Source organism: Liolophura sinensis, chromosome 12 (assembly GCF_032854445.1).
Source record: "Liolophura sinensis isolate JHLJ2023 chromosome 12, CUHK_Ljap_v2, whole genome shotgun sequence".
Lineage (NCBI taxonomy): Eukaryota > Metazoa > Mollusca > Polyplacophora > Chitonida > Chitonidae > Liolophura > Liolophura sinensis.
Genome location: NC_088306.1, coordinates 28,404,450 through 28,417,279, shown reverse-complemented (window position 1 = coordinate 28,417,279; position 12,830 = coordinate 28,404,450). Strand labels below are relative to the sequence as shown.

Below are 12,830 nucleotides of genomic sequence, written 5' to 3'. Positions count from 1 at the left end.
CAGAAGAAAGTTGGCAGCAGATAATACCCTCAGAAACTACACAATGTTCACAAAGAGCCATGCACTCGGGAATAAACGTTGGTGTCATCAAAAGGATTAGAGATCACACAGATTTTACGTTAATCAGGTGTTTGGTAAAATGAGAATCCAGTCTGGCTTGGTATAGTCCAGGTAAAAGGATTTCCTGTGTATCTACAGCCAATACGTCAGTACAAGCTTTGGAAAAAACTACTCTTCCAGGACGGCAGTTTATGTAATTAAATTAGTACAGATAAGACATAAGTATATGTTATTTATACATAGAGGATTAAATTACGCGTCTTAATATATGCAAAGTGAGAAATTGCTTTAATGTAACGTTGTTTATCAATTTCATGCGGCATATTTTAACTCACATGTATATATCTAAATATTGTAGCTGCGAAGGCCGATTGCTCGGCTTTTATGATTTGGGCGACATTGTGGAATATATTGAAGCTTTTATAAGTGTTCCGCGGAATGACGATGACAAAGGGAATGTGTCAAACTCCATGGAAATCCCGGCATATAGGAAAGCAGAGCCCGACACCCATGTTCATGTAAAAAATGGTCCCTGAACTGTTTTTGTCGTTGTCAGCCGTATTTGCCTATTACCCATGCATAGGGTTTACCAGTTACCAACTTTATCCAGTCATTTGGAAGGCTATTGGAGTTTTGGAGAGCTGTGTATGGTTTCCGGTAGTGCCAGTCCAAACCGAAAACCGCTTGCACGAAGTTTCTGTGTGGGAAAGTGTGGTCTTCTACAGCAAACATTTATGGCGGCAACATTGTCGAATTTTTTATTAGTTGTGACGCCCCCCGATTCAACATGAGTACCCAAGACGGTTACCAGGGACCAAAGGAATATCAGAAACATCCTTAACAAATACTGTCGTCTGAATGAAGGAAATAAAGACTCAGATTCATTAATACATATGAAATATTTCCTCTTCGTCCTCTAATCGGCTACCGTAGAGGTAAGAACCTTGGTGAAATCCTGCGTAATTCCAAATTATAGCCTGGTTTCTTTGTCGTAGACTCCTGATGAGGGTAGACGCGAGCATTACATGCCAAACATACCCGAAATACTGTAAAAAGATTGAACCAATCTCCGATGCTATGACAACCATTCATTTATAAACAGAGCTGTCTGAAGTGTTGTGGCTCGCGCTCTGGTGCTTCCAGATACAGTCTACAATAGCACTGTTCCCGTGATAGTAGGAACCAAGGTAACAAAGCTGTTTGCCCGGGGGATAGGTAACCCTGGTTATGGTCCTTGTGGCTGGGCTGCCAAAATTCTACAGACTGACAGGCTAGTGGGTATTGTCCCGGTACATGTAGGTAACCCTGGTTATGGTCCTTGTGGCTGGGCTGCCAAAATTCTACAGACTGACAGGCTAGTGGGTATTGTCCCGGTACATGTAGGTAACCCTGGTTATGGTCCTTGTGGCTGGGCTGCCAAAATTCTACAGACTGACAGGCTAGTGGGTATTGTCCCGGTACATGTAGGTAACCCTGGTTATGGTCCTTGTGGCTGGGCTGCCAAAATTCTACAGACTGACAGGCTAGTGGGTATTGTCCCGGTACATGTAGGTAACCCTGGTTATGGTCCTTGTGGCTGGGCTGCCAAAATTCTACAGACTGACAGGCTAGTGGGTATTGTCCCGGTACATGTAGGTAACCCTGGTTATGGTCCTTGTGGCTGGGCTGCCAAAATTCTACAGACTGACAAGCTAGTGGGTATTGTCCCGGTACATGTAGGTAACCCTGGTTATGGTCCTTGGGGTTGGGCTGTTAACATTATACAAACTGATAGCCTAGTGGGTATTGTTAGGGCCACAAACACTAGACCAATGAACCAGATCAGGAGGTAAGCATGAAAGGCTTGGTTAAGAGTCATCAAACTGTGCCTCACCCTGTTATTGTGGAACATAGGAATGTGTGGTTAAACAGTAATTTGCTTGTTAGCTCAGCTTGTAGAATATGCACCGACCGGGAACAGTGCAATTTGTAACATATCCTCAAAAGCAGTAACAATTCCAAATAATGATAAGTTGTGAGCTTTTCAGGCTGTTTCGTTTGTTTTCCCTTGTGTTCCAAAGGAGCCTGATTTAATACCTAATTCTCGGAACGCCAAGCTAGAATCTGACCCGAATGACAAACTTAGACTGGAGAGGAAAGATCAGGTTAGAGAATTTTGCTAAATCGTTGGTACAGCATCATGTCTCAAGACTCTTTCAATCTAGGTTATACATCAACAGATACTCATGAGATCAATCTTCGTGATGAAACCCCGTTTAAAGAGGCACCCAGATGGATCCCACCAGCATTGATTCAGCAGGTAAGGAAGCATTTACAGGAAATCTTGGAGATTGGTGCCATCCGGAAATCAGTTGGTCCATTTTCCTCTGAAGTATTTTTACTTAAAAAACCGGAAAATTCAATGAGGTTTTGCATAGATTATAGAAAACTCAGTTCAAGGAAGAACAGAGATGTTTATGCTGTGGGTTCTCGAGGGTTTTAATCGTATGTCATTTGGGTTCACGAACGCCACATCTGCTTTTCAAAGGTTAATGGAGAAATGCTTCCGAGATCTTAGAGAATGTTTGGTGTATATTGATAATATTATAGTGCTTTCTCTCGGCATGAAAGCGTTTACATTCGCCTTAAGCAACACAGCCTATAATTAAATCTTCCAAATGTGACTTTTTTTCAAAATTGAGGTTAAATGTTTGGGGCATAGTCCACCTGATCCTAATAAGATAGAGGCATTTAAACGGTGGTCAGAGCCCAGAAACTCAAAATAGCTCAGTTTTTCGGGTTCGAGGGGTACTACCGCCGTTTTATCTTGAACTATGCACATATTGCTAACCGTTAAAGAATTTCCTTGCAGGAAAATCAGAGGGATCCACAAAGAATACGAAGTGGGTGTGGCGTCCAAAACACCGGTCTGTTTTTGATGCGTTGATTAGTGGGCTGACCTCCCCACCGATTCAGGTTTAAGCAGATTACAAACTGCTTTTCCTACTTCATGTTGACGCCAGCGCGGAAGGTATCCGGACTGTACTATATCAAAATCAAGCCGGGATAGAGCGACTCGTTGTATATGCCAGCAGGTGATTTAAACAGGCGGAACGAATCTCCTCAGCCCACTAGGGGCGTGGGGGTGTTTGGTGCGGTGAAGTGGGTTATTTGCGACAAATTTCGCAAGAACATCTGTGGTCATCGGTTTACCGTTAAAACAACATAATAATCCGCTGACGTATGTCCCCACTACCGCTAAACTGGACATCGCTGTCTCGCCGAACTCTGGATTTATGATTTTGATTTGGTATACAAGTCAGGTGCGCAACATCGTGATGCGGAAGAGCTATCACGACATCCAGACACTCGCGAGGTGGACCATACAACAGTGAAGGCGGTTGTAGGCCCATTTGTGGAGTGTCTGGGGTTCTGTGTGAATGAAGAAACCGAGGTAAGTATAAACCCTCTCTTAGGTGTGTCTACCTCATCTTTCAGATAATTCTCAATGGTATCTAAAAGAGGACAGAGGCTTCCCAGTAGTGTAGGCCTACTGAGCCAGGGTGCATCAGGTTTTGAAGGACTGGGACAAGCTGGTGTTAGACAACGATATTTCGTTCCGTGAAATCTCAGTCAGGGAGTGTACCACACGACAGTTGATACAACCTACAAAATTTCGGGACCTTGTTTTGCAGCCATTACATCACGACATGGGTCACCAGAGAGTTTCTCGGACGTTGAACTTGGTGATGACCCGGTTTCACTGGCCTGGTTGACAACTGATGTTAACAGGGAGGTTTTGTGAGCAGTACAAGTCTAAGCCACCTAATAAAGCTGCCTTCCTTGTGAGAGTTAACACTACCCAGCCAATGGAGTAAGTTTGTATTGATTATCTATTAAAAGTACCAAAGGAGGCTACAGCGGTATTTTGGTCCTAACGGATCACTTCACCATGTACGCACAAGCTATTCCAACCAAAACCCAGACAGAGATTAACCGCTAGGGAACTGTTCGATACTTTCGCGGTGAATTATGGATTTCCTTGTCGACTTCATGGTGACCAGGGCAGGAAATCTGAGTCTGACTAAGTCAGAGAGCTGTGTAAAATTGCGGGAGTTCAGAAGAGTCGTACAACGCCATATCATCCGGAAGGGAATAGTATGTGCGAAAGGGTTAAATCGAAATGCTTTGTTCCTTCCCTGGTCCATGCATATAATGCCACAAGGCACGAGTAGACATGTTACACACTATTCTGTCTGATGTTCAGCAGACTCCCTCGTTTGACCATCGCTGACTACCTAGGTATTAACCCAAATGGTACTCAGAAAGCCCGAGAACAGTATACGCATCAGAATTAAAGCACACTTTGGTTGTTTATGTAGATTAACGATAAACGTAAAAAAGGTAAATAAAATTCACATAATAAATGCTCATAATGTTTCCAGCATTGTTTATGATCCGTTTTTGTGTCCATTTGTCCTATCATCATGTCTGTTTATACGTGACACGCTGTGATGTTTATTACCATTAATCCATGTATACTATGCTCTATAACACTCCATGGGATAAAACAAGCTCTTGTGAGCTTTAATCCTGCCAAATGTATTCCACATGTATACCTATGTACTTAATTTAACATTTATGCTGAATAAATAATAAATGGCATAAAATCTTGGCCACCGGGTGATGGTGAGAAATGTAGGAATGAAAGGTAGGCAAACGATGGTTAACCGATGGGAAGAACGTCCTTACGGATCAGAAGTATCCCAGCCAAACCCAGATATTCCAGTCTATAACGTAAGACAGGATAATGTTAGCAAGGTCAGAGTATTGCACACGAACATGTTATCGCTTTTTGTTTCTTTACCCGCTGGTCTCTCGGTTACACCTCTCCTCCCACTCCTCAATGACCACCTGCCGTGTTCAAGGATTCGGTCAGGTTGACGGACCCCAGCGGTGACTCGGAATCAGAGCGGTTCAATCTAAGAGCCGATGTTCAGTTGAACTCTGCTAATTATGCTGGGCACTTTAACATACAAACAAAAATCAGACTGGAAAAGCTTGTTTCTTCTCTTGCGCATATAATACCTCAAGGCACGAGTCAACAGGTTACACACCATTCTGTCTGAACGTGATTGAATGTGATAAATGTATGGGTAAGAAGGTACGCGACAGTGTGCCTTCACTTTGAACAAGGCAGCAATGTTGCAATGGCGAAATATTATGGTACACAATCATCCCTTGCATCTACTTGCAACGAATCGAACGACTGACTGAGCCAGCATGAAGGCTGTAGCCAAGAACAGTGTGCCCGCACATGCAACGTACACGTAATTGTAGGACGTTTGTGACGTCTTTGATGTACCCTAAAACAGAAAGAACACTTGACTTTAGGTATATGTTCTTTAGGCATAATGAAATGGGCCGCACTTTAATGCTGCAATGCTCCATTATCCTTTGTGCAAACCCATTCAAACTTTAGACATTCAAATGGCATAATTTTGTTAATATACTGACCAGTTTTCAAGGTCATAGCTTGAGTAGTCTGTACACAGGATTAAAATGAAAATATAGCCTTAAAAACGCACGTTCCGGTGACCCACATTGCATCACCTGTCAGAAACCTATGAGGGTCGCACGGAAAAAAAATTCACTGAGGATGAACTACAAGCACGCATCAAGGACTGCTGGAAAAAAATTACTCTTAAGGAGCTTCGGGACTCAATCAGTTCATGGAAGAAACGTTTGCGCGCCGTCCACCGAGAAGATGGGGAACCAATTGATCCCTTTTTCAAGTAAAACAAGATAGAGCATCATTTTGAAATGTCCAGAACATGCGTTTTCGACTCTATTTTTATTTTGGTAACATGAACAGAAATCTTAAACGATGAAACTGAGGTTTCGTCTGTATATTTATAACATAATGGCTTTTGAGTGTGTAAATTTTTAAAAGCTGACGCAGGAGGGTTTCGGAGATATTGAGTGTCAAAGTACGGCCCATTTTTTATGCCCACCCGTTATATGTATGCGATGGCGTTTTTGTATCTGAGTATGAAGTTGATTTCACAAATAGGAGAATGCAGGAAAAGCTACACATACGGTCCAGATGACAGATTGAACGCATCGTTTTCCCCTGTGACGTTGCAGTGCGTGTGCACATATGTTTTATGAACACGTGTACAGCGATAAATGTGACTTAATGAATGAAAGAACAAATAAGGTCAACAAAGAATGGATAAATCAACTTTGAACCGTCCTAATGCAGGCGGAAAAGAGTTTTACGAGTTACCCAAAGACGACTGTTTGATTGTTTGTCAAGTGAGGAAGTTACAACTTCTTCTTTCAAGGCCTTACGTGTGGCACGACCCAGGATTAGCCCTGGATCTACCGCTTCCCGAAGCGCACTCCGGTTTCCTCCACGTATGAACACCAGTGCAATACATTTTCCTATCAGCAACAGAGTTACACGTAATTGTACAGCTCGTTATAACCTTATTTCCGTATGTCATGTTAATCGACTTATAAGTCTTTCGTAATTTCTGCTGCCAAGAGAACCTACCTAAAAGTGGTGGCGCCACAGCGTTGGTAATTCCGTTGAAGAACTGGTAAGAGCGACTGCTTTGGGCAAGTTTCCAAGTCCCACTGTTTCACACCAGAATCGGCATATTTAACACAATCGTCGTGCTGCCGAACAATCCCAGGAAGCCACTGACAATGGCCATTTTCTAGGAAAGTCGTTGTGAACGGAATGGCAGCAGTGGAGATTCCGAAGCAGAAAATTCCACCGGTGAAAACAACCATGGGACCGACTCCCTTCACGTCGCCGAATACACCCTGCAGAATCCGCGACAGCAAGTCCGTGCATCCCGTAATGGTTAAAAGTAGTGCGGATTCGTTCGCCGTCAAGCCGTAATCCTCCGCCCTGGGAAACAGATACACTGGAACATTGTTGAAAGCTACGATAGACAAACACTGGGCGAATGCGTACATAGTAAATGTTGGAATTTTTAAGAGCGAGAAGTCTAGAACGTGTTTCATTGAACACAAAATGCGTACACATCGGCTGCGGCTTTCTTGAGATCTTTGGTCTGTTTGAGGATATGGCCTTTGCTAGTTGCCGAAAGGTCTACCCCTTCACCATCGGATTTCACTGGTGCAGTCTCTTCATCGCTACGGAGGAATTCGTTATCTGTCCTCTTGGCTAAAGGTCTAGATTGAACTTTTGATGCGTTTGTGTTCATAGTTTTGATGAATTCGCGACTGGCGTACAAATCTTGGACCGATGCCAGCTCTAGCACGGACAGCGCATTTCTCCCCTGAAGTTCCGGTTTCTGGTCCAGGTGACTTCTGTTGGATGCTTTGATTGGTTGAACAAGCGCACCTGCCACGATGATATGCAACATAAACCCAGCGTATAGCATTAATGTTCCTCTAAGGGCGTAAGTTTCTAGAAAAAGTATATTCACGGGCGCCATGACAATTTGTGCAAAACACATGCCAACAAAACTCAGAGAAATTGCTATAGATTTTCGTTTGTCGAAGTATTTCCCAATGGCGATCTGTACGGGCGCAAAAAAGGACGACACACCAATTCCTGTGAACATTAATACATACAAGAACAATCAAGAAAATTTAAAATGTAACTCACGTTTGTAAGTATTCGGAATACTTTACGGTAAGACTAAAGTTCGCAGTTCAATTCAGTAAGAGGCTTGAGTCGGGCAGTTTATGATAAAACCTGGAGGAGCAATGTGACTTGCTCTATACAAACATCGTACGATTATAATTATCGTTGCACTAGCGAAAATTCTGAAATATGGTGTCACACAACAACAAAACAAATAATTATCGAGGTGCTAGGAGATCATATTTGTGAAGAAGACGACTGATTGAAAGGTACACGTCAAACAGGATCTGGAGTGTGGTTTACTATGTGTTTACGTATATGTTTTCAGTTATTTATTGTTCCAGCATGTTCTAATGACGCCAGTTATCTACAAGCCTAAATTCGAGTCAACAACATCTTCTATCTGATGTAAACATATAACTTTCTTCTCTTTGTCGTATTTTACGCTCTACATTTCTTGAGTAGCTTGATTTTTGAAATACATTCATACAAAATAATTTGCGTAAACAAAGTAAATATGTGGCATTTACTATGTGAACTTGAAACACGTCAGCAACCTCTGACCGTTTTCTTTCAACCATAATGCCGCCGTCGTATAAGTGAAAACATTCTTGAGTACAGCGAAAAACCAATCAAATAAATAAATAAATTCTTAAATACAGTAAACATTTTTATATGTTGACCGGCTTTCTACACTTAATATTAACACAAAGTCATGTTCACTAAATTACCTGTGTTCATTGAAAACATATACCAAATTACTCTGTAAACTTTCACATGTTTAATATAATCAACATAATAACCTTACTTACCAAATAAAGAATGAAATTTTTAGTGTGCATATGTGCGCCCGTGTCCCAACAATCTCACGATGCACTATGGAACAGCTAACATCAGCCCGGACAGAGAAACCTACTACAGCCGTTAGTACGATGCATATGGTATGATTAGCTAGGTACTACTAGATGCAAGATACCCCTAATAAAATACTAGCTTGCAGTCCAGTGTCATTAAAGGGATTCCAGACATACCCATGATGAAGCCTGTTGCGAATACAACCATCTCCATGTTCGGGGCGAAGGCGGCCACAAGGGCGCCTAACGAACAGAAAACGCCCGAACCAATGAGCACCAGTCTCTCTGAGTAGCGCTCCGACATGACGGCCGCCAGCGGCGCTGTATACATGAAAGAGAGAAGACAGGAAGAATTTGTGAGAATAAAAAGCTACAACACAGAGTAAAACAAGAGCACCGACCTGTGTATGGTGACAGGCTGTGACGCATGCGCATTTAAAAAAATTCATCTATGATCTTCATAAACAAGTACACCACTGCCAACAACAACACCGTTCTGTTATAGAGCTGCTTGTCACAGCTAATGGCTGTGACAATTTTTAGTTAGATTTAAAAGCTCTGCGTCTTAAATTAGGTCATCAGAAATCCTCAACTGTACACGTGGAAAACACAAAATGTCAATGAAGCTAGACTGCGGTTCGCAGTTGGCAGTTAATTATTCAACAGGGACAAGTCTTTATTTCTATGAAATATTTTTTCGCCTATATCTCCATAAATACTGCACCTACAGAGGTCATACTTGGTGCATTAATAACACTTAATGCGGGATATAACGTCATGTCAATGATTTCTGATTCTGACAATAGGGGGCGCTTCTGTGAATAGCAGTCTGAATAGCAGTCAGGTCCATATCTCCATTCACACTGCACGCACAGACATCATACTTGGTGCATTAATGACACCTAATACGGGCTATCTCGTTATGCCAGTGATTCCGATCCTGACACTAGGGGGCGCTACTGTGAATAGTAGCCTGAAATAGCCATCTGGCCCGTACCTCCATAAATACTGCACCTACAGACATCATACTTAGTACGTTAATAACAACTGATGCGGGCTATCACGTCACGCCAATGATTCCCGATCCTGACACCATGGGGCGCTTCTGTGAATGGCAGCTTGTATAGTAGTCTGGCCCAAATCTCCATAAATACTGCACCTACAGACAACATACCTGGTAATATTTTTTAAATTAAATTGAAAAATTAGAGGTTTGTCCCTTTTGGAATTGGTTGAAAATCTTAAACCAGTACACAATTTTGTGAAAACCTTCACCTAACAATTTGTGTGATTTCAGATAGTATTGTGGGGCCTCCGTGGCTCAGTCGGTTAGGGCTCTAGCGCAGCGTAATGACCCAGGAGTCTCTCACCAATGCGGTCGCTGTGAGTTCAAGTCCAGCTCATGCTGACTTCCTCTCCGGCCGTACGTGGAAAGGTCTGCAGCAACCTGGGGATGGTCGTGGGTTTGCCCCAGGCTCTGCCCGGTTTCCTCCCACCATAATGCTGGCCGCCGTCGTATAAGTGAAGTATTCTTGAGAACGGCATAAAACACCAATTAAATAAATAAATAAATCAGATGGCATTGTACGTTTAACCTTTGAAAGCGTTTTGTTGGGCTGGAAACGAGGTATTAAGCATGAGATCTTTACGTTTACTAATACAGGTGACAATTCCTGTTAAGAGGTAAATTATTAGTTGTGTAAACCATTCAGCGTGATGTCACCTTACGACATACTGGTAAAGGCGCTGAAACCATTTAAAGTTCAGTAAATGGTTGGATTAAACTCTCAGTTTGACGTCATCTGACGTCGAGGCAAAGTCCACTGATAGCGCTTTGAACGACTCTTAAAGTGCGCTGTAATCACCAAATAAAATATATGTGCATCGGTTATATTATTTTCATAAGAAATTAGTATTTTTTTTGGTAGGAAATAAATGATTTGTAGGGCTTGCAATGTGATATTTGTGTATGAAGTCTGAGATCTGTATGTCTAATGCTTAAGGCATCAATGCCGGTTTGCAGATCAGTCAACAGTTGGGCTATTAGTAACCGCTAATTTTGACGCCACCTGGTGTTGGATGTCAAGATTCTTGGCACCAATTTTTTAACGTTTGGAAAGTTGTGTTTAATTATCAAGTTTGAACAATGTGTATCTGTAATACTTTATATGAGAGATTTTTATTTACCATAGGGAAATTATAACTATTTTTTTGAGCTGGTTAAGTCTTTTAAACCGGTGAATAGTTCTGTTAACAGTTTAATTAAAAACGCAAGTCTGGCTTTAGCAGAAATTGGACGTCAAAGCAATTCACACCCTTTTGTATGGGTTTGCAAATTGAAGTTTTAATATCAAGTAGCTGTATTGGTACCATTTTTGTTTATATAAATTTGTGTTTTCATGACAAAGTAATGGTTTGTCCCTTTTGAATTGGTTGAAAATCTGAACCAGTAAACAATTTTGTTAAGAATTTAAATTCGGTTAACAATTTAGTGTGATTTCAGATTTCATCGGACGTTAAAACGTTTAACAGCGTTCTGTAGGGCTAAAAAAGAGGTGTTTATCTTTTAAAGAGATCACTACGTCTATTGGTCAAGGTGATAACTCCGGTTAGTTTTTCTACTTTTTTTGTAGGAATGACTTGTAGGCCTTGTAAGGTGATGTTTATGTATGAAGTCTGAGATCTGTTTGTGTATTACTTAAGGCGTTAATGCCGTTTTACAGATCAGTTAACAGGGTTAACTGCTTATTTTGACGCCATTTGGAGTCGGATGTCAAAATTCATGGTGCAACTTTGTACCGTTTGGAAAGTGTAAATTAAGTGTTTAATTACCAAGTATGAACAGTGTGTGTCTGTATAAAATGCTTTCCTTTAAGTCTTTAAAACCAGTAAACAGTTCTGTTAATAGACTAGTTATCAACTCAGTCTGACGTTAGCAGTCATTTGACGTCAAAGAAGTTCACGCCATTTTGTATTGGTTAAGGCGGAAACGCCGGTTAAAAGATCCATTAACAGTTCTGTAAACACTTCAGTGGGACATCATCCTAAAGCTTATTTGTGAAGGGGTTAAAGCTAGTTGACAGTAGAGTTTAAAGTTGACGTAAAAAGTATGTATTCTCAACGTCGGAAGTTGAGAATACTGACGCCGAACCAAATATACACTATTTTGTCTGTATCGCTGTTCATTATTTAAAAAAAAATATTTTCTGTAAGACAATAATGGCTTGTAGAGCTTTTCAAATTGTGTGCGTGTCTTGAGAATTCGGTAAACATTTCAGTGTGACCTCACATTAGGGTATATTAGTTCAGGTGTCATAGTCGGTAATCAGCGGAGTTTACTCCTTGGTCAACATTTTAGAGTGGCGTCACCTAACATCGGACGTTAAAGATTTCTCAAGCAATTTTTCTTAGATTGTCAAAGTTGTGTTGGATAACCACTTAGAGCCTGTTTGTATCTATCTGAAACATATTGTTCAATTAAAATACATTTTCTATAGAATAAAAATTAATAAACACCTTTTTAAATAGGTTAGAAGGAGAGAGAATTGCTAAATGGCTGACAGTGGACATTGGGCTTCCTGGTTTAAATCTCCTAGCCTTCATCACTCTTAAACAAATCTTCCATACCTAATATTTATATCAAGCCCAATATAGCCAATCAGAAAAAAACTCTGTAATCCCTCTTCGCCCCGTCGCATTAGGGTGTCATTAATGTGCCATGTAGGATGTCTGTAGGTGCAGTATTTATGGAGATATGGGCCGGACTGCTATTCAGACTGCTGTTCACAGAAGCACCCCTGCTGTCAGAAACAGGATTTTTTTTAGCATAACGTGATATCCCGCATTAGGTGTCATTTTTAAACCAAGTTTGATGTCTGTAGTCGCAGTATTTATGAAGATTTGGGCCAGACTGCTATTCAGGCTGCAATTCACAGATTTGCCCCCTGGTGTCAGAATCGGAAATTATTGACATGACGTGATAGTCCGCATTAAGTGCTATAAGTGTAGCAAGTATGATGTCTCTAGGTTCAGTATTTATGGAGATATGGACCAGACTGCTATTAAGTCTGCTATTCACAGAAGATGCAGTTAGAATACTGACTGAGAAAATTGACAAGAGGCCGAATTTCACCGGTTACGCGTGGCTATATTTGCCAACTAATTTTATATCACACTGTCGTCGATGCTCTGGTTTTGCTTTTTATGCTGCAAGTTTTTTTTTATGTTAAATGATTCAAAAGTTTTCAATCGTTACTACCAACGGCCTTCCACCCATAAATGTACACGTATCTTAAGTATTTAGAATTTTG

General features: G+C 41.2%; 1 protein-coding gene across 1 annotated transcript; it reads right to left on the bottom strand.

Moving 5' to 3' along the window:
- Positions 1 to 6,902: 6,902 nt before the first annotated feature.
- LOC135479860 (monocarboxylate transporter 12-like) lies at positions 6,903 to 8,824 on the bottom strand. Its single transcript, XM_064759765.1, has 2 exons — positions 8,698 to 8,824; positions 6,903 to 7,633 (listed from the first exon to the last, which is right to left on the bottom strand). The coding sequence occupies exons 1-2, from the start codon at positions 8,822 to 8,824 to the stop codon at positions 7,074 to 7,076; spliced, it is 687 nt and encodes a 228-aa protein (XP_064615835.1). The 3' UTR covers positions 6,903 to 7,073.
- Positions 8,825 to 12,830: the final 4,006 nt, after the last annotated feature.

What these genes read in the sequence shown, in the direction of transcription:
- LOC135479860 (XM_064759765.1), bottom strand. Translation starts at nt 8,824, where the DNA reads ATGTCGGAGCGCTACTCAGAGAGACTGGTGCTCATTGGTTCGGGCGTT. An exon ending in CGCAACAGGCTTCATCATGG is followed by an intron (nt 7,634 to 8,697) that starts GTATGTCTGGAA and finishes TAATGTTCACAG; the next exon opens with GAATTGGTGTGTCGTCCTTT.